We start from the raw sequence: 23863 nt of genomic DNA on the forward strand, positions 1-23863 counted from the left end.
CGCCTCGCCAGGGGACGAAACGTTTGCAACAAAAACTTCCAGCTCGGCGAACAGAACCACAACAACGAGCACCCGAGCTACAAATCTTCGCACAAACTTTGAACCATCCATTGATTTTAGTTTCAGTTTTCTAACCTTTCACCTTTAGGAGCTCGTGCCAGGCTAAAAAATAACCATAGCCAGCTAGCTCTACTGTCCATTCTGCTTTCCAATGTCTGCTCCCTGGAGAATAAACTGAACTGCATCCGACTATGGCAGGCATCTCAGCGTGAGTTCTGAGACTGCTGCACCCTTGATTTCTTGGAAACATGGCTTAGTGACAGAATTCCAGACACCGCCATCCAGCCAGACAGGCTCGCCTTATTTTGTGTCAATGGAAATACAACTCTGTGCAGTAAGGTTCAGGGTGGGTGTCTGTGCGTCTACGTCAACACGAAATGGTAGAAAGACTCCATGCTAGTCTCCAGTTACTGCTCATCACTGGTGAAGTTTCTGACTGTTCGATGCAGACCATTTTATTTGCCACGGGAATTCACCGCTGTCCTTAGCGTGTATATTCTTCCCAGTACTAATGCTAAGGAGGCACTCTGTGAACTTATGGGGCTATTAGCAGACTGTAGAACACACCCCCTGATGGACTGTTTATTGTTACTGTCGAGAATGTGGTGCTGGAAAAGCATAGCAGGTCAGGCAGCATCCCAGGAGCAGGACAATTGACATTTTGGGCAAAAGCCCTTCATTGGGAATCTCTGATGAAGGGGTTTTGCCCGAAATGTCGATTTTCCTGCTCCTCGGTGGGGGCGGAACTCTGCCCTACATGCGTTGAGGATGTTTGTATAAACCAGAACCAGCATGTTCTCCCCTCTCCTTGCAAAGTCCACATACTGATGTAATTTAGGGAGCACAGTTTTGAGATTCACCTGATTGAAATCTGTTGCAAAATAAACAGGGCGAAAGTGAGGATTGCAGATGCTGGAGATTAGAGTCGAGTGTGTGCTGCTGGAAAAGCACAGCAGGTCAGGCAGCATCCCAGGAACAGGACAATTGACATTTTGGGAAAAACCCCTTCATCGGGAATCTCTGATGAAGGGGTTTTGCCCGAAATGTCGATTTTCCTGCTCCTCGAATGCTGCCTGACCTGCTGTGCTTTTCCAGCAGCACACACTCGACTCTAATCTCTAGCATCTGCAATCCTCACTTTCGCCCTGTTTATTGTTGCAACAGATTTCAATCACGTGAATCTCAAAACTGTGCTTGGTAGTGTAGATGAGCAGAGAGATCTCAGTATCCAGGTACTAGATCCTTGAAAGATGCCACCCAGGTTGATACGGCTGTTAAGAAGGCATACAATGTGATAGCTTTTATTGGTAGAGGGATTGAGTTTCGGAACTATGAGGTCATGCTGCAGCTGTACAAAGCTCTGGTGTGGCCACACCTGGAGTATTGCGTACAGTTTTGGCCACCGTATTATAGGAAGGATGTGGAAGCTTTGGAAAGGGTTCAGAGGAGATTTACTAGGATGGTAATTGCCTGGTATGGAGGGAAGGTCTTACAAGAAAAGGCTGAGGGACTTGAGGCTGTTTTCGTTAGAGAGACGAAGATTGAGAGTTGACTGAACTGAGACATAAGATAATCAGAGGGTTAGATAGGTTGGACAGTGAGTGTCTTTTTCCTCAGATGGTGGTGGCTAGCACGAAGGAACATAGCTTTAAATTGAGGGGTGATAGATATAGAACAGATGTCAGAGGCAGTTTGTTTACTCAGAGTAGAAGGGGCATGGAATGCACTGTCTGCAACGGTCATAGACTTGCCAACTTTAAGGGCATTTAAATGGTCATTGAATAGGCATATGGACGAGAATGGAATAGTGTAGTTTAGATGGGCTTCAGATTGGTTTCATGGGTCGGCACAATGTTGAGGGCCGAAGGGCCTATACTGCACTGTAATATTCTATGTGAAGTAAAAATTAACAGTTTTATTCTTTAAGTCCAACACAGAACATTAAAAGAACAGCTAGTTACAACTCCTTTCTCTTAAACCTATCTTTTACCTCCCCCTTTACAATACTGGTCTGATTTAAAAAAAACATGATTTAAGATTTACAGAAAAAACGCTTCAAAGCCAGCCAGCTTTGTCGATTCTCCTCTGTAGATTTTCCTCTGTATTTTCCTGGGTCATCTTGTCTTCAGTCTCATCCCTTCCTAATTCTGGAGATCCAGGGGTATCTCCTGTTTAGGGGATGTGTTTAAAGAAGGGGTCCTGATGTATTTTGTATAGCTGCATCAGAAATTTGGATTACCTAATGGTGATCTCTTTCGATACTTCCAAATTCGAGATTACATACAGAAGAAGACTACGCTATTAGATAGTCTTTATAAATCAGATAGAGAACGTAGAATGTTATGGCCAATGGGGGTATCTTCGGTCAGCACTATTTATCATTTATTACATGATGAAGTATCGGGAGATATGGACAATCTGCTTAAAACATGGGATCAGGATTTGGGACTGGAAATCTCTATAGAAATGTGGAATGACATTTGGGAAAATGCCAGAAAAATCTCCATCTGCAACAGAACTCCGGCCATTCAGTTGAAGATACTTCATAGGGCCCATATAGCACCGGATCGATTGGCAAAATTTAAGGCAGGAGCATCTCCAATGTGTCCCAAATGTAAAATAGAGGTGGGTACTCTTGTACATTGCTTATGGACCTATCATAAGATCCGTAGATATTGGACTAAAGTAGCAAGTGCTCTTACAGAAATCTTAGGAACGGAAATTAGAGTGGATCCAGTATCTCTCCTTTTGGGCTTTTCGAATTTACCCTCCCTGTTTATGCATGGGAAGAGATTATTTTCTATTCTCTCTTTCTGTGCAAGGAAAAATATTTTGGTAAACTGGCTGAGGGCCCCCCTGGACTTTCGAATTGGCACAGAATAATCATGGAACATATTCCCCTTGACTTCCTTACAAATATGGCGCACCAAAAGACCGAATTATTCTGTAAAATATGGCAGCCCTTCTTGAATTACACAAATACAGATATTTCGGTCATCCTAACAAGGGCTTTTCTTTAACTGAGATGGCGAACCTGTCTAGTCCAGGGCCCCTTGAGAGAGGAATCACGCAGGAATAAGGGTTTTGTTATGAATTGATGTTAACACATTCCGAGCATGTATCTCACTACTCAATGTTTGTGTTATCCGTCGATGTTTTTCCCTGAATAATGTAAGAGACTTAATTATACACTCTGGTTAGTTGTAGGTTAGATTAGTAGTTAGTTGAGTTTTGTTTTTTTCCTCGGTATCTCTTTTTTTCTGTTTGATAGATTTTGGTTATTATTTATTTAAGATTTAATTGTATATCAGTGTTTATACTTGGGGTTTTTTTATTTGTAAACTTGTAAAAATATGTTAAATTTTCAATAAAAAGTCTATTAAAAAAAGTTAAAAGCCCCAAATTAATATGACTCTGGTTTTGCTACACACCTGCCTAATTGGTACATTTATTCAATCAAGCATTTCAGAGCTGCTACCAGGGTGTCTGTACATAACATTTATTACAGTTTTAGGGCCTTCACTATTCCTCAGTTCTCCCTGCCCCCATGCAGTCTCCACTGAATGCTTTCCCCTCATTATATGTTTCCTTGCCATTGAAATAATTTTGTTTCTAATCAATAAGGGTACTTCACCTCCTCTGCCTTTTTCCTGTCCATCCTGTAAACCTTACAACCTAATTTATTTAGTTCTCAATCCCAACCATCCTGCAGCCACTTCTCAGTAATGGCTATTATATCATCATCTTCAATTTGAATGAAGATTCAGTTACTTAGTTTCTATTCTCTGAACTTCTAATAGCTGATGGTGGGATGTTAGGCAAATCTTCATGTTGTAGCATTCATATTATTCCCCAAACGCACAGTCCAAAAAACAGTTCAAACTTTGGATTCTCCTTGCTAGAGTGATCATCTTTCTATGATGTCCTGTTATCATTCAAATAAATATCTGCCATCTATTTGAACGTAAGGCCTGTCTGGAGTGTTTATGGAGCTCTTTTATTAAGAACGAATCTGCAATTAATTTCACACCTTACCTCTCAAACAAAAAAACATAAGTGATCTTTGGACTGTATGCTGCTGCTTATTTCAAAAGAACAGAGCAAACAAAAGCTTACAGTCCAAAGTTCACTTTTCAGCTCTCAACAGTCAGTTCACAGCTCCAAACCAAAAACAAAATAGAAAAATGACTGGAGGTTCTAATGTGCCTCCACTCTCAGAACATGAAATGTCATTTTAGAAAGTGATAAGGTTAGAAAGACTTAAACGACAAACAAAACACACAGACATTCATCTTCCTCCCACCGGATTCTTAATCACGTTTCAACTTGGTCATGTTCTTAAATTCACAGCAGTTTATATTTGGGCTAACACATCAGTAATTACATTTTCTTTTGTGGAAATATGTAAATTTTTTGTTAAATAGCTAAAGATCTAAGCTCAATCTGAATAATTTTGGAACCTGAGTTCTTAACTTTTATAGAAAAGTTAACATATTCCTGTCAGTAAAAAACAAGGCTTCACAGTTTCAATGTCAAACATAAACTTCAAAGAGTCAGAGAACTTCTGACACCACCAATGCCTTCTCTTCTATTGCTGAATATTTCCTTTGATGTTGGTTCAACTTGGAGAAATAAGTTGGGGCTTCTCCCTTCTAGCCTCTGTAAGAGAACTACTCTAATCCCCAAATTGCTAGTGTCTACTGCCAATTTAAATGGTTTGCTAAAGTTAGGTGCAGTTAATACATGTCCATTCATTAAAATTGCTTTTAGCTTTTCAAAGGTTACCTGGCATTCTATTGACTGCACCATCTTTGTCTCTGTACACAGCAAATTAGTCAATGGTATGGTATTAATGTTAGATACAAGTTTTCAATAAAATCTATATATTCCCAAGATCCTTGTTATCTCTCGCTTTGTTCCGTGAATGGGGAAATCAATTAAAGCTTTTACTGTTCTGGGTGACACTTGACCTTATCCTTTGACATGTCCTAAGTACCTCACCTTGACTTTTGAAGATTCACTTTTTATTAGGTTTAACACTAATCTGGCTGACTGTAATTGAGAAAACAAGTTTTCTAACTGTGTTCTGTCCGTATTGTGCTATGTACTACAATGCCATCCAAATAAACAACATAATTAGCTTTTTTAGCTATAACTCTACTCATTAATCATTGAAATGTGCCTGATACATTCTTAAATCCAAATGGTGTAACCCGCCATTGGTACAACCTATTAGGTATGTCAAAAGTGGAAATTTCCTTAGACCTTATTGTCAATGGTACTTGCAAATATCCTTTTAACAGATCAATTTTGGATAAGAATGATGCAGTACCAGCTCTATCAATGTACTCTTCTAGCCTAGGATAGATTATGAATCAGTCTTTGTGACTGCATTCACTTTCTGTTGTCTACAAATGACCTAATTGAGCTGTCTAGTTTAGTAACCAATACTATGGGTAAACATCTTTTATTTATGTATGTTATGTATAATTTCACCACATCTAGACTGATAGATTTACTAAACTTTTACTCTCCTTTAAATAACTATCTCTGTTAAATGACTATCTTTCTCGTTGCTTCTGTTTTGGTGCAAACGTCTTGCTACAGAAGCCGTTCCTAGCACTTTCACCTTCGTAGTAATTTAGGTGGTAAATTAAAACATTCTTTATTTTGTGATGCAAATTGGATTTCCATATTGCATTTTTTTTACCAAAAGCTCTAAACTGGAAAATACTTGGTAAACATGATTGTTAAGGCATGAATCTCATTTTTTTTTCAATGATACATGTTTATGAAATTTAATTTTTTTTTGCATTTCAAAGTCAACAGAACAACTTTGTTTTGAGAATTGTTGAATTTTTTTCATTTTATATTTGAATACTTTCAATATGAACTAGCTTTCCTTGAAGCATGTCCCTCTTAGTCAAACCTACTAACATAATAACTGTAGCTCATAAAAACATAATTTTCTCTGGTTTTTAATGTTTCAGAACATGCATGAAGTGCCATAGAATGGGAATTGAAAATGTTTGTGACTAAATCCCGGAGAAGATTATAACTACATTTTCAAAAAGACAACAGTGGAGTTGGTTCCTCTTTCTGCTGTTACCTTCAAGTTTACAATGGCAACAGTTTTGTGGCTTGGTGGCTAATACTTTGTCGGTTTGGAACATCAAATTTTGTTTGCACAACTGCTTTTAGAGATTGTTTATCCGCAGATGAAATGCACCGCAATTAGAAATGGACTGTCAAGATCAGCAATGGAGATGTCCTGGCTACTTTCTGTTCGAAATCGCTCAGTGAGGTTAAGTTGAAGTTGACATTGCAAGCTTTGCTTGGAAAACAGTATGCAGGAAGCTGATCTTCAATCCACAAATGCTTTAAAAGGTAAGTGTTTTGATAATGTCTATTACAGTAGAGATTACTCATAGAAACTCTACAAAAATATGTTTGAGCAAATTAAGAGAAAATTGCCACGACAAATGGATCAATAACCAACAAACATGGATTAAGGTAATTGGCTGATGAGCAGAATGAAGATGAGAACTTTTTTCAGCAGCACATTGCTTTGAGATGGAATGTTATGACCAAAAAGGTGGTAGCAACTGATTGCATAATAACTTTTAGAATATGTACAACCCTTCTCAGATTGCAAATGGGTTTGCAAGTTGAGTAGTTTGCAAGTTGGAAAACCATGCGGGATAGTAAAAAGTAGCCATTTGTAAGTACTTGAAATGTTTGTAATTAAAATAATACCTCTGTATGAGATCACATTCATAAGTATGAGAGTTGATAGATCTCTGCTTGTCAGAGAGTCATACAGCATAAAAACACGCATTATAGCCCAACATGTCTGTGTTGATCAATGAACATCAAACTGTACTAATCCCACTTAACTGAACCTGGTCTGTAGTCTACTAAACCCTGGCATTTTAAGTGCTCATCCAGATGCTTTTTAAATGTTGAGAGTATTTGTCTCTACATCCTTTTAGGCAGTGCGTTCCATATTTCTACCACCCTCTGGGTGAAAACATTTTTCCTCTGATCACCCCTAAACCAATATTGTCTGGTCTTTGACATGACTGCCATGGGAAGAAGATTCTCATGATCTACACTATCTATGCCTCTCATAATTTTATATACCTCAATCAGATTCATGCTCTGCCTCCTCTGCTCCAGTGAAAACAAAATGTCCACCATCAGTCTTTGCTTTCTATTTGCAAGCCAATTTTGTCAATTGCCATAAATCCCATAGGCTATTACCTTTTGGACCAGCCTTCCATGTGGGACTTTGTCAAAGTCTTTAACAAAGTCCATGTAAACTAAATCAACTGCACTACCCTTATCAATATAATTAGTTGCCTTTTCAAAACAAAAACTAAATTACATTAGTCAGACTGGATATCCAGTCACTCCACATAACTGAGACATTCCATCCTAGGCAACATCCTTGTGAATCTCCTCTGTACCCTATCCAGTGCAACAACGTCGTTATGACCATGTGGCAGCCAGAAATGCACACGGTATTGTTTCCTAACCAAAACTTTATAAAATTGCGACAAGACCTTTGTAGTGATTATAATGAGGTCAGCCAGATGGACCTCATAGAATGAGTTCACTGATTAAGGCTATAAATTTGGTTCAGTCAGGGAGCCCCGGCTGGCAGATATAAACAGGAGTGTCAGACATCCTGTTTGCTGAGAGTTGACTATAAGGGAGCTGGATCAGTGTCAAGGACTCTCCACGTGTAAATAAAGGGTGATTAGTGATGGAATACTAGCCTTTGTGGACTTATTTCAACTACATTACTCCTGTATTCTATATTCTGGCTAATGATGGCAAGCATCCTATTTACCTTTATCACCGCTCTGTCTGCTTGTGCTGACACCTTCAGGTGCCTGTGGAATTGTACCCCAAGGTCTCTTTATTCCCAAGTACTCCCTAGAGATCTACCATTCATTGTGTACATTCTTCCCTTATTAGACCTCTCAAAATGCATCACCTCACACTTATCAGGATCAAATTCCATCTACTATTGCTCTGCCCAGTTTACCAGCAGGTCAACATGAAACTGTAGCCTGAGACTATCCTTCTCACTGTCAATAATATTACCAATTTTTATGTCATCTGCAAACCGACTAAATGTACTTTGTATATTCACATGCAAGTTGTTAACATACTGAACAAATAGCAAGGATCTTGGCACCAAACCTTGTGGCACACCACTAGTCACATGTTTCCAATCACAAAAAGAAACCTCCACCATCAGTCTTTGCTTTCTATTTGCAAACCAATTTTGAATCCAGGTTGACAATTTGCCTTGAATCCCATTGGCTATTGCCTTTTGGACCAACCTTCCATGTGGGACTTTGTTAAAGTCCTTATCGAAGTCCATGTAAACCAAATCAACTGCACTACCCTCATCAATATATTTAGTCACCTTTGCAAAGAAAAACTCATTTACATTAGTTCAGATTGAATCTCCATCCAACAAATCTGTGCTGACTCTCCCTGATCAATCCCTGCATTTCCAGGTGTTGGTTAATCCCATCCCTCACATTTTTTTCAAATAATTTCCCTGACATCAGACTAAGTGGTCTATAATTACTCAGCCTAACCTTGCTGCCCTTCTTAAACAAAGGAACCACATGAGTTGTCCTCTAACCATCTGGCACTTTACCTGTGGCCAGCAAAGTATTAAGTATCTCTGCCAGGGTCCTAGCAATCTTCTACCTTGCCTCTCACAACAGCCTGGGATACATCTCATCACGCCCAGGGGATTTATGCACCTTTATGCCTGCTGGACATATCTTTTATCTCCTCTTTATTAATCTTAACATGCTGTAGAACCTTATCATGCCAACTGAAATATCCAGCTATAATTTTCTCCTTTGTGAATACAGATGATAAATATTCATTTTATACCTCACCAATATCCTCTGACTCCACACACAAATTGCCTCTTTGGTGTCTATTAGACCCCATTCTTGCCCTGATCATCCCCTTGCTCTTAATATACTTATAAAATGCTTTGGGGTTTTCTGTGAAATTTCATCTGGAAGAGGACTCCAATGGAGTTTGCATTCCTTGTTTGTCTATCAAACCCTTCCAGAGTTTCATGCTCTTACCGACTTTCATGTTGCAATCTCTGAGATATATCAGTTCATGCCTACTGAAATCCAGGCTAAGAGTCATTGAAGATTCAACATCAAAGGCCTTAAATGTTTCAGAAGGCAGCCCTTCTCAGTCAGCATCTCACTGCCAACTTCCAGCTGTCAGGAGCTACACTGTACGCATAATTACTTCAAGATGGTGACACTGGCATGGTAGAGGGAATATTAAGGTTCCTAAACGCATATGCTCCAGGCTGGCCTAACCCTTCCTTCTCTCTCCTCTTTTCTGTTTTTTTCTTTATCTTTTATTTTCTCTCATCTCTTGACATGCGGAAGCCGGAGCGGTGTCAGAGGGTTGTTAGCAGGAGCGGTGACTATACCCGGATCAAGAAATCTTGGCTTCGGTAGGCCTGGAGCCTGGACCTGGGAGCTTGGTGGGCCCTCAGCTGCACGCAGTTTGGTCTCCAGAGTGGGGTTGCGGTAGACTCACATGGGATCTCAATGGGCTGTCAGCTACAGTGGAGCTTGGTGACTGGAGTGCGTCTGCGGTGGGCCCACAGTCAGACATATGGGTTATTGGCTGCGGCTGTGCTCAGTGCTCAATGGGTCATTGTTTGCGGTGGAGCTTGGAGCCCGGAGTGGGCTGCATCCATTGTATAGAATCAGATTGAATTCGACTTGGGCTGGAGGCAAGGTCCAGCACAGTCTGCTCGAAGGACTGTAATGCTGATCTTTTTATTTCTTTGATTTTTTTTCTAATCTATTCCTAAGGTATTGTACCTGGATACCTTTATAGCTAAGATGGCGCTGTAAGTGGCGACTTTGTAAACCTTTCCATTGCACTCATGTGGCAATAGACCTAATTCTACCTGTAAAAGATATTTTGCAATCCCTCTTTATTCTCCTAATTTCTTTTTTCAGCACCCTAAAGAGTATACTTCTGAAAGACCTCTTCTGTTTTTAATGCTGCACACCTAACAAATGCTTTCTTCATTTTCTGTATCAAACTCTTGATATACCTTGACATCTAAGGTTCCCTAGCCTTGCTACCCTTGCCCTTTAGACTTAGATGTGCAAGCTGGCCCTGAGCTCTCAATATTCTAAAAGACCCTCACTTTCTAAATGTAGACTTGCCTGTAAGTAGCTGCTCCCAATCTATGTTTGCCAGATTCTGTCAATGATATTGAAATTGGCCTTCCCTCAATTTAGACACTTAATTTCTAGAACTATTCTTAACCATTTCCATAATGACTTTGAAACTTCCAGTTATGGTCACTATCCCCAAAGTGTTTTCCCACTGACAACCACTTGACTGGCTTCACTCCCTAGAATTCCCCATCTCTTGTAGGATGATCTTATAGGCACGGAAAACTCTCCTGAGTGCAGTGGAAAAATTCCACTCTGCCTAATCCTTTCAGACTAAGGTGATCTTAATTCATGAGACTAAAGTTGAAATTTCTCCTACTACAAGCCTACTCCTCTCACATCCTTTTGTGATTTATCTACATATTTGCTCCTTTATCTCCCTCTGACTGTTGGAATGCTGTAGTAAATATCCAGCAAAATGATAGCTTTTCTATTTTAAAACATCTACTTAGATGACCTCATTTGAAGAGCCTTCTATGTCATTCTCCCATGCCCTCATCTCTACCCTGGAATGTTGAGCTGCCAGTCCTGCTCTTTCTTTAACCATGTCTCAGTGATCACAATTATATCAAATTCCCATGTGTTGATAATGCTCTAAGTGCATCCACCTTACCAGTCAGGCTCTTTGCATTAAAATAAATATAATTTAGCTTTCCAGTTCTCCTTTATGCCTGTTCATGCCCATGTCTTCTCTGCCTGTTCGACTATCCTAGTATTCCTTCTGTATCTGACTGAACCTTGTTCTTGATTTTACATCTACTCTGTGCCCCATCCCCTGCTAAGTTAGTTTAAAACCTCTCCAACTGTACAAACAAACCTCCCAGCAAAGATGTTGGACTTATTCTGGCTCAGGTGTGATCTATCCAGCTTGCACCAGTCCCACCTTCCCCAGAAAGTGTCCAATGATCCAAAAATCTAAAGCTCTTCTTCCTACACCATCTCCTGAGCCACGCGTTCACCTATCTTCCTTTTGCCATATTCTGAGTCTAGCAGACATTCTGAGACATCTCTGATCCTAACACCAGGGAGGCAATATACATTTAAAAGTCTTGTTTGCAGACAGAACTGCACATCGAGTCCCATATCCCCTGCTATGCAGCAGAGCCAACGATAGAGCCACAAACTTGGCTGCTGCTGGTTTTCCATGAGAGGTCAACACCCCCCCCCCCACCCCCCAACCCAGTATATCTGCTTGAGAGGAGGGACCACAGGGAAGCCTTGCTCTACCTGCTTATGCTTACTAGTCTACCTGGTGGTCACCCCCGAATGCTTTTCTGCCTGTATATCCCTTATTAGTGGCGTGCTCAGTTTGGTAAACGTAGTATTTGTGATGTCCTCAACATCACCGATGCTCCAGTGTGAGGTTCTCGCCAAGGAAAAGAAGGAGGCCTATACCAGGTATAAACAGCTAGGATCATGTGAATTCCTTGAGTACAAGGGGAGTAGGAACACACTTGAGAGGGAAATCAGAAGGGCAAAAATTGAGATTGCCTTTGCAAATGAGGTTAAAGAGAATCCAAAGAGATTCTACGAATATATTAAGGTCAAAAGTGTAACTAGAGAAAGATTAGGGCCCCTTAAAGATCAATGAGGCCATGCCTGTGTGGAACCTCAGGAAATGGGTGAGCAACTAAATAAATATTTCACATTGGTTTTTATGGTGGCGCAAGATGTGCAAGCTAGGCAATTTGGGGAATTAAATTGTAATGTCTTGAAAATAGTCCACATTATAAAAGAGGAGGTACTGTCGATCTTAAAACACATAAAGGTGGATAGATTCCTGAGACCAAATCATGTGTATCCCAGGAAATTGTGGGAAGTTAAGGAAGAAATTGCAGGCCACCAGCAGAGATATTTGTATCATCTGTAGCCACTGGTGAGGTGCTGGAAGACTGGAGAGTTGCTAATGTTGTGCCTTTATTTAAGAAAGGCTGCAAGGAAAAGCCCAGAAATTATAGACTGGTGCGTCTGATGTGGGTAATTATTGGAGGGGTTTCTGAGAGACAGGGTTTACATGCATATGGGAGAGGCAAGGACTCATTAGGGATAGTCAATATGGGCTTTGTGCATGGAAAATCATGTCACACAAACTTGATTGAGATCTTTTTGAGGGCGTAACGAAGAAGGTAGATGAGGGCAGAGTGGTAGAAGTTTTAGCAAGGCCTAGGACAAGGTTCCCTAGATTAGTTAGTAGAATTAGATGAATGAGATCCAGGGAGAGCTAGCGAATTGGTTACAAAATTGGCTTGATAGTAGGAGACAGAAGTTGGTGGTCAAGTGTTGTTTTTTGGACAGGAGGTCTGTGACTAGCAGTGCTAGGATCACTGTTACTTGTCATTTATATAAATGATTTGGATGAGAATATAGGAAGAATAGTTCATAAGTTTGCAGATGACACCATGGGATTTTGATCAGCTGGACTGAGGAGTGGCAGGTAGAGTTTAATTTAGATAAATGCAAAGTGTTGCATTTTGGTAAGAGAAATCAGGGCAGGACTAGCACAATTAATGGTAGAGCCCTGGGGAGTGTGGTCAAACAAAGAGACCTAAGAGTTCGGTATATAGTTCCTTGAAAATAGCATCACAGGGTGGTGAGGAAGGCATTTGGCATGCTTGCCTTCATTGGTCAGAGTATTGAGTACAGGAGTTGGGATATCATCTTGAGGCTGTACAGGACATTGGTGAAGCGACTTTTGGAATACTGTCTGCAATTCTGGTTGTGCTGCTACAGGAAGGATATTATTAAATTGGTAAGAGTGCAGAAAAGATTTACAAGGACGTTACTGGGACTAGAAGGTTTGAGTTATAAGGAGAGGTTGGATGGGGTGGAACTTCTTTCCCTGGAGCAAAGGAGGTTGAGAGATGACCTTACAGAGGTTTATAAAATCATGAGAGACATGGATAAGGTAAATAGCAAAGGTATTTTCCCTAGGGTAGAGAAATAGAAGGCATACTTTTACGGTGAGAGCGGAAAGATTCAGAAGAGACCTGAGGGGCAATCTTCCTATAGAATGATTTACCAGCTGAAGTGGTAGATGCAGGTACAGTTACAATATTTAAAAGACATTTGGACAGGCACATGAATAGGAAAGATTTGGTGGGATATGGACCAGGCACAGGCAAATGGGACTAGTTAAGTTTGGGAGACCTGGTCAGCAAGGTTGAGTTGGACCAAAGGGCCTGCTTCTGAGCTGTACATCTCTATGTGATCAATCAAGGACTGGAGCTAAATAAACTTCCTGCATATGTGGCCAACCTTAGCTCTGGAAATTTTTTTAATTTTCCACATTTGCAGGAGGAGCATTCATGGTGTCCAGGTTTCCTGCAATTTGTGATCCTTAACAACTATAAAGGAGAAGCTAGGAATAAATTACTCACCTTAACGTTATCCAATACTCACCAAATCAGATTTCTTTCTCTCTCTCTCCGTTTCTCTCTCTCCGTCTCTCTCTCTCCCACTCTCTCTCTCCCACTCTCTCTCTCTCACTCTCACTCACTCTCACTCTCCCTCTCTCACTCACTCTCTCACTCACTCACTTTCTCTCACTCTCTCTTGTCTCTCTCACAGGCTCTTCTGAGACTCCACTTCCCAGTGAGTTTGCATTGTGGTTTTCCTGTAATTTAATTCTTTGCTGTGTGTTGGGCCCCTGATCTTGGGCTCCAATTTGACCTGTTACAAACCTTACAAGCTTTACAAACTATGAACAAAAAACCCTTACAATGAATTCCTATGCTGCTCGACAATTCCTGAAATACGCATTCATTCGGATGGCGCCTCACTCGGATGTGATCTCTCTCCTGACCATGTGAAGCTTACTAACACTTGACTTCAACTTCAATCAAAGCTTAGACTCTGTTAAGACATTTTTTCAAATTTGTACATTTTTCTTTGTGCATCTCATATGTTGCTTATGTTGTTTATCTCATATTAGACAGAATAATTATCTGAATTTTGTCCTGAATTCTCTCCCTAATGGCATTGTGGGTCTATCTTCAGCAGTTCAAGAAGTCAGCTCACCCGCATCTTCTCCAGGGCAACTAGGTACAGACAATAAATGTTGGCCAGCCACCGATGCCCAGGTCTCACAAGTGAACAAAAAAAATGGCGAATTGTCAACTTTGAAGAGTATCATGGAGAATTTCTTTCTGTGACCTGCAAGTTATGTCTGTAGTGATTGCAATGAGGTCAGAGAGCTGGACCTCATAGAATATAAATTCTCTGATTAGGGTTGTTAACCTGGTCCAATCAGAGAACCCTGGCTGGCATAGAAAAAAGATGAGTAAACTGGGGTTTGAAGTTTGTTCTCATTTCCCTAAAAATTGGTTGAATGGTAGGGTGTGGGACCTGGCTTTGCTGCTCCTCTCCCTTGTAAAATTGCTGTTTTCCTGTTAATTGTTTTGTAAACTGTATTGTTTAATAATAGAAGAATAAACAGGAAATTAAGAAAAATAAAAGAAAAGGGTGAGTGCGAGAGATGCTGACACTCTTGTACTTGACTCTGAATGAGGCAGTACTAACGTCAAGGACTATTCATATGTAAATAAAGGGTGATGGGATACTGGCCTCGGGAGTTATTTCAGTAACAACTAGAGTAAAGCATGATCCTGAAGAAACTTGCTTGCAACAATCGTCATTGAGTTGCTGAAAAGCATTTCTTACACTGTTTGGTGTTTGATGGGAAGTTTGAGTTGTACAATCCTGCTGTTGAGGATGGGGCTTAGTATATGGAAAAATGTGTCATTTTTTCCTGGCAAATAACATTTTGAAAAAAGAAAATCAATGAGTAATTCTTCTGACAGCCTGTGGAGCTGCAGCTTTTTCTGTCATTAGGAGCCTAACTTTCCCTGAGGTACAAGATATTAAAACCTTTCAAGAATTGATGGACATAGTTAAGGAATATTACAATCCTAAACCGCCTTTAATTTTGAGATGCTATCGCATTTACTTGGCAATTCAAGAACCAGGGAAATTCATATCGAGATTTTTAAATAGATTAAGACGACTGGCAGAAGCCTATGAATGTGGTTAATCATCATAGAATCCCGATAGTGTGGAACAGGCCATTCAGCCCAACTAGCCCACACCGACTCTGAAGAGCATCCCACCCAGATTTCCCATGGCCAATCCACCCAACCTACACATCCTTGGACACTACAAGCAACTTAGCTTGGCTAATTGACCTAACCTGCACATCTTTGGACTTTGGGAGCAAACCTATGCAGACATGGGAAGAAACTGCAATCTGGAATTAAACCTGGGTCCCTGGTGCTGTGAGGCAGCAGTGTTAACCACTGAGCCACCATACTACCCCAATGAGTAGTGGGGTTGCACAACAATGCAACCTTCGTATTATAGAAGAACTACCTATGATGTAACTATGCAAAAACACTTTCTCGCTGAAGCCAAGCTGGACTTCAAACAGACATTACAACTGGCTTTATCATTGGAAAATGCAGCAAGTGGAGTGTATGAGTTGCAGCATTTTCCGATGGGAGTGGACACCCTCACCTGTTTACTAAAGAAGTTGAATTTCTTGTCAAGAGGAAGAAGGAGGTTAGGGCACATGAGAGTTACAAGTTAGCCAAAAAGATCTAAAGAAAGAGCTAAGAAGAGCCACGAGGGGACATAAGAAGTCTTTGGCAGGTAGAATCAAGGAAACCCCTATAGCTTTCTATTGGTATGTCAGGAGTAAAAGAATGACTAGGGTAAGATTAGGGCCAGTCAAAGACAGTAGTGGGAAGTTGTGCGTGGAGTCCGAAGAGACAGGAGAGGAGCTAGATGAATATTTTCCATCAGTATTCACACAGGGAAAAGACAATGCTGTCGAGGAGAATACTGAGATATATGCTATTAGACCAGACGGGATTAGGGTTCATAAGGAGGAGGTGTTAGCAATTCTGGAAAGTGTGAAAATAAATAATTTGATTAGGGATAGTCAACACAGTTTTATGAAGGGTAGGTCATGCCTCAAAAACATGATTGAGTTCGTTGAGAAGGTGACCAAACAGAGTGGATGAGGGTAAAGAAATTGCTGTGGTGTATATGGATTTCATTAAAATGTTTGAAAAGATTCCCCACAGTAGGCTTTTGCAGAAGTATGGAGCCATGGGATTGAGGGTGATTTAGTGGTTTGAATCAGAAATTGGCTAGCTGTAAGAAGACAGAAGGTGGTGGTTGATGGGAAATGTTTATCCTGGAGTTCAGTTACTAGTCGTGCACTGCAAGGATCTGTTTTGGGTCCACTTCATCATTTTTATAACTGACCTGGCTGAGGGTGTAGAATGATGAGTTAGTAAATTTGAGGATGACACTAAAGTCGGTGGAGTTGTAGACGGTGTGGAAGGATGTTGCAGGTTACAGAGGGACATAGATAAGCTGCAGAGCTGGGCTAAGGGGTGGTAAATGGAGTTTAACGCAGAAATGTGTGAGGTGATTCACTTTGGAAGGAGCAACAGGAATTTGGGTACTGGGCTAATGATAAGATTCTTGGCAGTATGGATGAGCAGAGAGATTTCTGTATCCAGAAAGATCTCCGTAAATTGCCATCCAAGTTGATAGGGTTGTTAAGAAGGCAAATGTCGTATTAGCTTTTACTGATAGAGGGATTGAGCTTCAGAGTCATGAGATCATGCTGCAGCTGTACAAAACTCTGGTGTGGCCGTATTTGGAGTATTGCATACAGTTCTGGTCACTACATTATAGGAAGAATGTGGAAGCTTTGGAAAGAGTTCAGAAGTGATTTACTAGGATGTTGCCTGGTATGGAGGGAAGGTCTTATGAGGAAAAGCTGAGGGACTTGAGGGAAGAAGGTTGAGAGGTCACTTAATAGAGGCATACAAGATGATCAGAGGGTCAGATGGGGTGGACAGTGAGAACCTTTTTCCTCAGATGGTGATGGCTAGCAGGAGGGGAAATATATATCACCCCTCAATTTAAAGCTATAGGATAGGTATCAGAGGTATGTTCTTTAATCAAAGAGTAGTAGGGGCGTGAAATGCCCTGCCTGCAACAGTAGTGGACTTGCCAACGTTAAGGGAATTTAAATGGTCATTGGATAAACATACGCATGATAATGAAATAGTGTAGGTTGGATGGGCTTTAGATTGGTTTCACAGGTCAACGCAACATTGAGGGCCAAAGGGTCTGTACTGCACTGTAACATTCTATGTTCTCACTCGTCCAACTGAGCTTGCGGAACACCACTTGAATGCAAGTGATAGCCTCACTCTGGACTTACCCTAAACAGAGGGACTCTAGGTTCACTCACAGCAAAACCCCAAAACAAAGCCAAACCTTGGCCAAATGGTTAAAAGTCAGGATCCTGGCCAGCAAGCCATTGTAGTTGTTGCCGGTTTGTGGCATCGAGACAGCAGGAGTCCTACTAAAACTAAATTAAGAACAGGCTGGTATCCAGGATAGTTCATACCTTGGAAATTCCGCCTATATGTGGTTTGGAACAGTTGAATCGCTTAGTAACATCAAAATCAGAACCAATCAAGATAACCGTCTGGTTAAATGGTTATGCAATTGTAATGGAGGTCATTACTGGTGCAGCACTATCGGTGATTGCAGAACCAGTTTCTAATAAAATTCGCACTGGGTTCCAGCCCCTAACTTTGCACAAGATCTCAGCTAGGCTGAGAACCTATACCCAGGCAACCTTTACAGTTTAAGGGTACAACCTCAGTTTTGGTCTCTTAGGCAAAGCAGCTGGTTCAGTTACCACTGATTGTAGTAAAGGCTTGTGTCCAAGTTTGATAGGGCAAAATTGGTTGAGAAAGATTGGCTCAACACTTTTCAATTGGACAATAGCAGCCTGAGTAAAGTCTTAAGTAAATACCCATACATTTTTCAGGAAGGTCTAGGGACTATTTGAGGTGTCAAGACTATCTTGCATGTTGATAAGGAAGCATTTCCACAATTCTACAACAGCCTGCCCAGTGCCATTTGCATTATGGGCAAAAGTAGAGGCAGAAATCAGAAGGCTGGAAAGTGAGGGAATCATCAAACCACTCTAATTCGCAGAATGGGCTGCATTAGTTGTACTGATTTTGAATCAAGATTGGAGTGGTGCTGGAAAAACACAGCAGGTCAGGCAGCATCTGAGGGGCGGGAAAATCGACATTTTGGGCAAAAGCCCTTCATCAGGAATTTTATACAAACCATTTTTAGCAGCTGGATAAATACCCAATCCCTTTGGGATTTATGTACAAAGCTAGCAGGGGGCCTGCCTTTCACGAAGCTGGCCATGAGCAACACTTACATGCAATTGTGTTTAGACTAGGGTTCCCAGAAGTATGCTACAATTAGTATCCATGAGGGCTTGTACTAATATAAGAAACTGCCATACGAGGTATCATCAACTTGTTCAATTTTTCAGCAGACAATAGAGAACATTTTGCAAGGTCTACCTCAGGTTGTCATTTACCTAGTCATAGAGATGTACAGCATGGAAACAGACCCGTCCATGCCAACCAGATATCCCAACCCAATCTAGTCCCAGGGAAAAGGCATTTATCCTATCCATGCCCCTCATAATTTTTGTAAACCTCAAAAGGTCACCCCTCAGCCTCCGACGCTCCAGGGAAAACAGCCCCAGCCTGTTCAGCCTCTCCCTGTAGCTCAGATCCTCCAACCCTGGCAACATCCTTGTAAATCTTTTCTGAACCCTTTCAAGTTTCACAACATCTTTCTGATAGGAAGGAGACCAGAATTGCACACAATATTCCAACAGTGGCCTAACCAACGTCTTGTACAGCAGCAACATGACCTCCCAACTCCTGTACTCAATACTCTGACCAATAAAGGAGAGCATACCAAACGCCTTCTTCACTATCCTTTCTACCTGCAACTCCACTTTCAAGGAGCTATGAACCGGCACTCCAAGGTCTCATTGTTCAGCAACACTCCCTAGGACCTTACCATTAAATGTGTAAGTCCTGCTAAGATTTGCTTTCCCAAAATGCAGCACCTTGCATTTATAGTAATGTACTGATAACAGGGAAAACTAATAACGAACACTTATAAAACTTGGATATAGTCCTAAATCCCATTTTTCCAAGGCAAGCATATGCCTGAAAATGCAAAAATATGTGTTCCAGGCCTCCAAAATGACTTATTTGGGTTACGTAGTCAACAACACTGGGTTATATGCGTTGGAAGATAAAGTGAGGGTGATCATAGATGCCTGAGCTCCCATGTCTGACCAGGCACTGAGGTCATTTCTTGGGCTGGTAAATTATTATGGAAAGTTCATACATAAGCTGGTATCCATCCTGGCACCTTGCAACAACTCCTTAAAAAGGGTCAGCTTTGTAAATGGTCACATAAACAAGCTGTAGCTTTCAATTAAGAGACAACACTCATCCTCGTAGGTGCCGACACACTATAATGCCAAGAAAGCTATATTTACCTGCAGTGCCTTCCCATATGGTATCAGGTGGTATTAACTCATTGGTGGCCCAATGGAGAGGAACACCCAATAGTTTATGCATCCAGGACTTTGACTAATACAAAGCATATGTACACTCAGATAGAAAATGCAGAATTGACAGGCACATTTGGAGTCAGGAAGTTCCAACTATACCTTGGATGAAAATTTGTAATAATCACAGACCACAAACCCCTACTTGGTCCTTAAAGAGGACAAGACAGTACCACTCAGCTTTGGGCCAAATTCAGCGGTAGGCTCTGATACGAAGAGTTTATAATTTAATTATAAATTAAAACACCCATCTGGAGGCCAAGTGACGAATGCCTTTCATTAGCTGGCGGTATTCGCAATGGAAGAGTCTGTAATGGTATTAAATTTTCTGGACGTGCTCCCAGTCACAGCTGACAATATTAGACTTTGGACACAATGATCCAGTCCTTTTAAACTGAAACAACTGTTATTAAATGGGGGATACCAATGGTCTGGCACAACTAGAATGATATATTTTAATGGGAGCTGAAAATGTGTTGCTGGAAAAGCGCAGCAGGTCAGGCAGCATCCAGGGAACAGGAGAATCGACGTTTCGGGCATAAGCCCTTCTTCAGGAATGATTCCCTGTAGTTACAAGTGGGGTGGTCCTATAATCAAATAAGAACCGTGACAGCTTGGTATCTAGCAGGACTGTTTCTTCAGCCAGCCTTCAAAATTTAGACTGCTGTTTCTGCCACGACATTGGGTGATGGGTGGGATGGAGCTGTCCTCATATGTCGAATCCCATTTGAGCTGGAAATATTCAAATTCCCTGCTGGTAAACAATGGCCCGTTATCCGTGACCAACATTTCCGGAAGACTATGTATTGCAAAAGATGTGCACAATTTTTATATCGTCATCTCCGAGGCTGCACACAAGATTCACTCTGACCTTTCTGGAGGTAAGGATGAACCTGTATCAGGAATCCATTGCCCGACATAAGATTTTGCCAAGCAAGAAACAGTTTGATACATTGGACGAAATGGCCTCACATGGGTAAGAGGCATGGTTGATATGAGGTCAGGACCAGTGATTTATAAAGTTCAGGAAGGTGCAATGTCTTGAACAAGTATGTGAATCATAGGTAAGCTGCGAATTTGCAAACAGTTTGGGAGCAAAATGTACTCTGCCCCTCAGAACAGTGAGAAATGCTGTCGGAACTCGTGGATTCACCTTCTCCGTCAAGTGTCATCGAGTCCTCTGAATTAGAGGTGGACATGATGGAGGTAGTCACCTTGACTTCTTTGCTGACGGAAGAAGAGAGTACAATTCTGCCGTTGTAATCCTGGCACAGGAGGTGAGCCCTTTGCATTACACACTGTGCTTATCAGACATCAAGTCAGAGGAACCTGAGCTGTTGCTAAAACACCATAGAAAGCTCTCCAAGAGAAAGGGCTGGTCTCTGTCTATGAACCCAAAGAAGGAGGATTATAAAGATTGTAACAAGGTCAGCCAGCTGAACCTCATAGAATATGAATTCACTGATTGGGGCTGTTAATTTGGTCCAGAGTTGAAAAATGTGGTGCTGGAAAAACACAGCAGGCCAGATAGCATTCGAGGAGCAGGAGAATCGATGTTTCAGGCACAAGCCCTTTTAATTTGGTCCAGTCAGAGAGCCCTGGCTGACAAAAAACAAAAGCTGAGTAGGTGAGAGGGACGGGTGGTTTCCTGGGTTGCCGGGGTGTCTGTGTTTTTTGCACTGTTTTATTGTTTGGTTTATCGGACTGTATGTATATGATCGCGTTCACCGTTTCTTCTTGATAATGTAAGGTGAGGTTTGTCCCCATTTCCCTGCGAACTGTTTGTATGGTGGGGTTTGGAGTCTGGCTTTGCCGCCCCTTTCACCTGTAAATTTTTGTTTCTTGAATACGGCTGTTCATGTTTACTATTTGGTTATAATTTGAACTGGTTAATAAAAAAATGAAAAGGCTAAGTATCAGAGATACTGACACCCTGATACCTGATTCTGAATGAGGCAGTGCTAAAGTCAAAGACTGTTCATATGTAAATAAAGGGTGACTTGGTGATGAGATACCAGCCTCTGTGGAGTTATTTCAATATCATGTATCTGCTTACCGCATTAAGTATGCACCACACCTCCATGGGCTCCACTTGTGCTATCATGCACTCATTAACAGCAGAAGTAGGGGAGTGTAGAAATAGGAGAGGTGTTGTCTAAGTGATATTGTTACTGGATAAATAACGGAGCATCCCTGACTAATGTTCTGGGATCATGGGTTCAAATGTCATAATGGCAGATGGTGAAATTTGAATTCAATAAAAATCTGGTTAAATAAAAATTGGTCAAACTGTGACCATGCTACCTCTGTCATCACAATGCGATTGATTCTTAATAGCCCTTTGAAATGGCCTAGCAAGCCATTCATTTCAAAGGTGATATGGGAGGGTCAACAAATGCTGATCCAGCAGCAATGCAAAATCCGATGAAACCACTTTTAAAAAGTACTCATGGATGAATGCCATGCAGATAATTCTTTGAAATTTGTGTCATATATAGACAGGTTGTTTAAAAAAGACATTTGGCTCACTTGCTTCATTGCTCAGTCCTTGAGTATATGAGTTGAAAAGTCATGTTGAAGTTGTACAGGACATTGGTGAGGCCTCTTCTGAAACAGTATGACCAATTTCTCATCACCCAGTTATAGGAAGGATACTATTAAGCTGGAGAGGGTTCAAAAGAGATTTACCAAGATGTTGCCTTGTATGGAAGGTTTGAGTTATAAAGAAATTCTGGGACTTTTTTAACTGGAGCATAGAAGGTTGAGAGATGGCCTTACAGAAGTTTTTGAAATAATGAGGGGTATAAATAGAGTTAATTGTAGTTGTCTTTTCCCTAGGATGGGCGATTTCAAGACTAGGGGGCACATTTTTAAGGTGAGAAGATAGATCTTAAAAAAGGTCATGAAGGGCAAATATTTTATATGGAGGGTGGTTCATGTGTGGAACTACCTGAACTGGTGAATGTGGATACAGTTACAACGTTTAAAAGACATTTGGATAAGTACATGAATAGGAAAGGTTTGGAAGGTTATTGGCCAGGAACAGGCAGGTGAGACTGGTCTAGTTTGGGATTATGTTCGGCATGGACTGGTTGGACCAAAGTGTCTGTTTCCGTGCTGTATAATTCTATAACTAATGGGATCCTGGGAAATCTCAGCTGTGCACAGGTCAAGCAGTGTCAGTCAGGAACTGTCCTTCACAGTGTTCATAGTAGGAGGAGAGTGGAAAAAAAAAGCTTCTGAGGGCAGCAAAGTAGCATGGGTGACACTTCATTGCAAATGTAAGCTTATAGTCAGAAATGGATTGCTGATTTACTTTGTCTTTTTGATCAACTGTCATTGTAATGGTAGCAATAAGAATCAAAATACACTTTATCAGCCTTCGAATCATACTATATTAGAGCCCTATCTAAGGGACTGCTACACTTTTTCTAATGTCCAGCATAGCCTGAAATCATCTCATTCTTGAACATTGACGCATCACATGCAGGAAAGCCTTCATGTGGTTGAAAATGTTAACTTTTATTGCACAACAGGAGAAGCAAAGAATTAACAAACAAGAATTCTGCATTTGCTGCTGGGAACAAACGAACTGCTTTCTTTTTGAGTAGCAACAAATTTGTAGTCAATGAATGAATATAGAACTCATCTTTTTGAAGAGAATGTCAATTAAGTAGACAGTTATGTAGTTATGTGTCAATTATGTAGACAGGCCAACAAGAGGTGAGGCCATACTGGATTTGGTTCTGGGTAACGAACCAGGCCAGGTGTTAGAATTGGAGGTAGGTGAGCACTTTGGGGACAGTGACCACAATTTGGTGACTTTTACTCTAGTGATGGAGAGGGATAAGTGTGCACTGGGACAGTGACCAATTTGGTGACTTTTACTCTAGTGATGGAGAGGGATAAGTGTGCACTGCAGGGCAAGAGTTATAGCTGGGGGCAGGGAAATTATGATGCGGTGAGGCACGACTTAGGATGCGTGGCTTGGAAAAGTAGGCTTCAAGGCAAGGGCACAATTGATATGTGGAGCTTGTTCAAGGAGCAACAATTGAGTGTC

The 23863-nt window shown here is 41.1% G+C and overlaps 1 protein-coding gene across 5 annotated transcripts in view; it reads left to right on the forward strand.

The window, feature by feature from the left end:
* The window catches only part of ldlrad4a (low density lipoprotein receptor class A domain containing 4a), a 241127-nt gene that overhangs the window by 91728 nt on the left and 125536 nt on the right, over window positions 1–23863 (forward strand). For 4 of the 5 annotated variants that reach the window (XM_043687710.1, XM_043687708.1, XM_043687711.1 and 1 more), the window contains exon 3: window positions 6051–6447. In XM_043687710.1, the coding sequence (XP_043543645.1) occupies window positions 6408–6447 (40 nt within the window). In that variant the 5' untranslated portion in view covers window positions 6051–6407. The remainder of the gene's footprint in view (window positions 1–6050; window positions 6448–23863) is intronic. The other variant, XM_043687712.1, reaches the window with a different exon arrangement.

Source organism: Chiloscyllium plagiosum, chromosome 4, assembly GCF_004010195.1.
Source record: "Chiloscyllium plagiosum isolate BGI_BamShark_2017 chromosome 4, ASM401019v2, whole genome shotgun sequence".
In the NCBI taxonomy this organism is placed as follows: Eukaryota; Metazoa; Chordata; class Chondrichthyes; order Orectolobiformes; family Hemiscylliidae; genus Chiloscyllium; species Chiloscyllium plagiosum.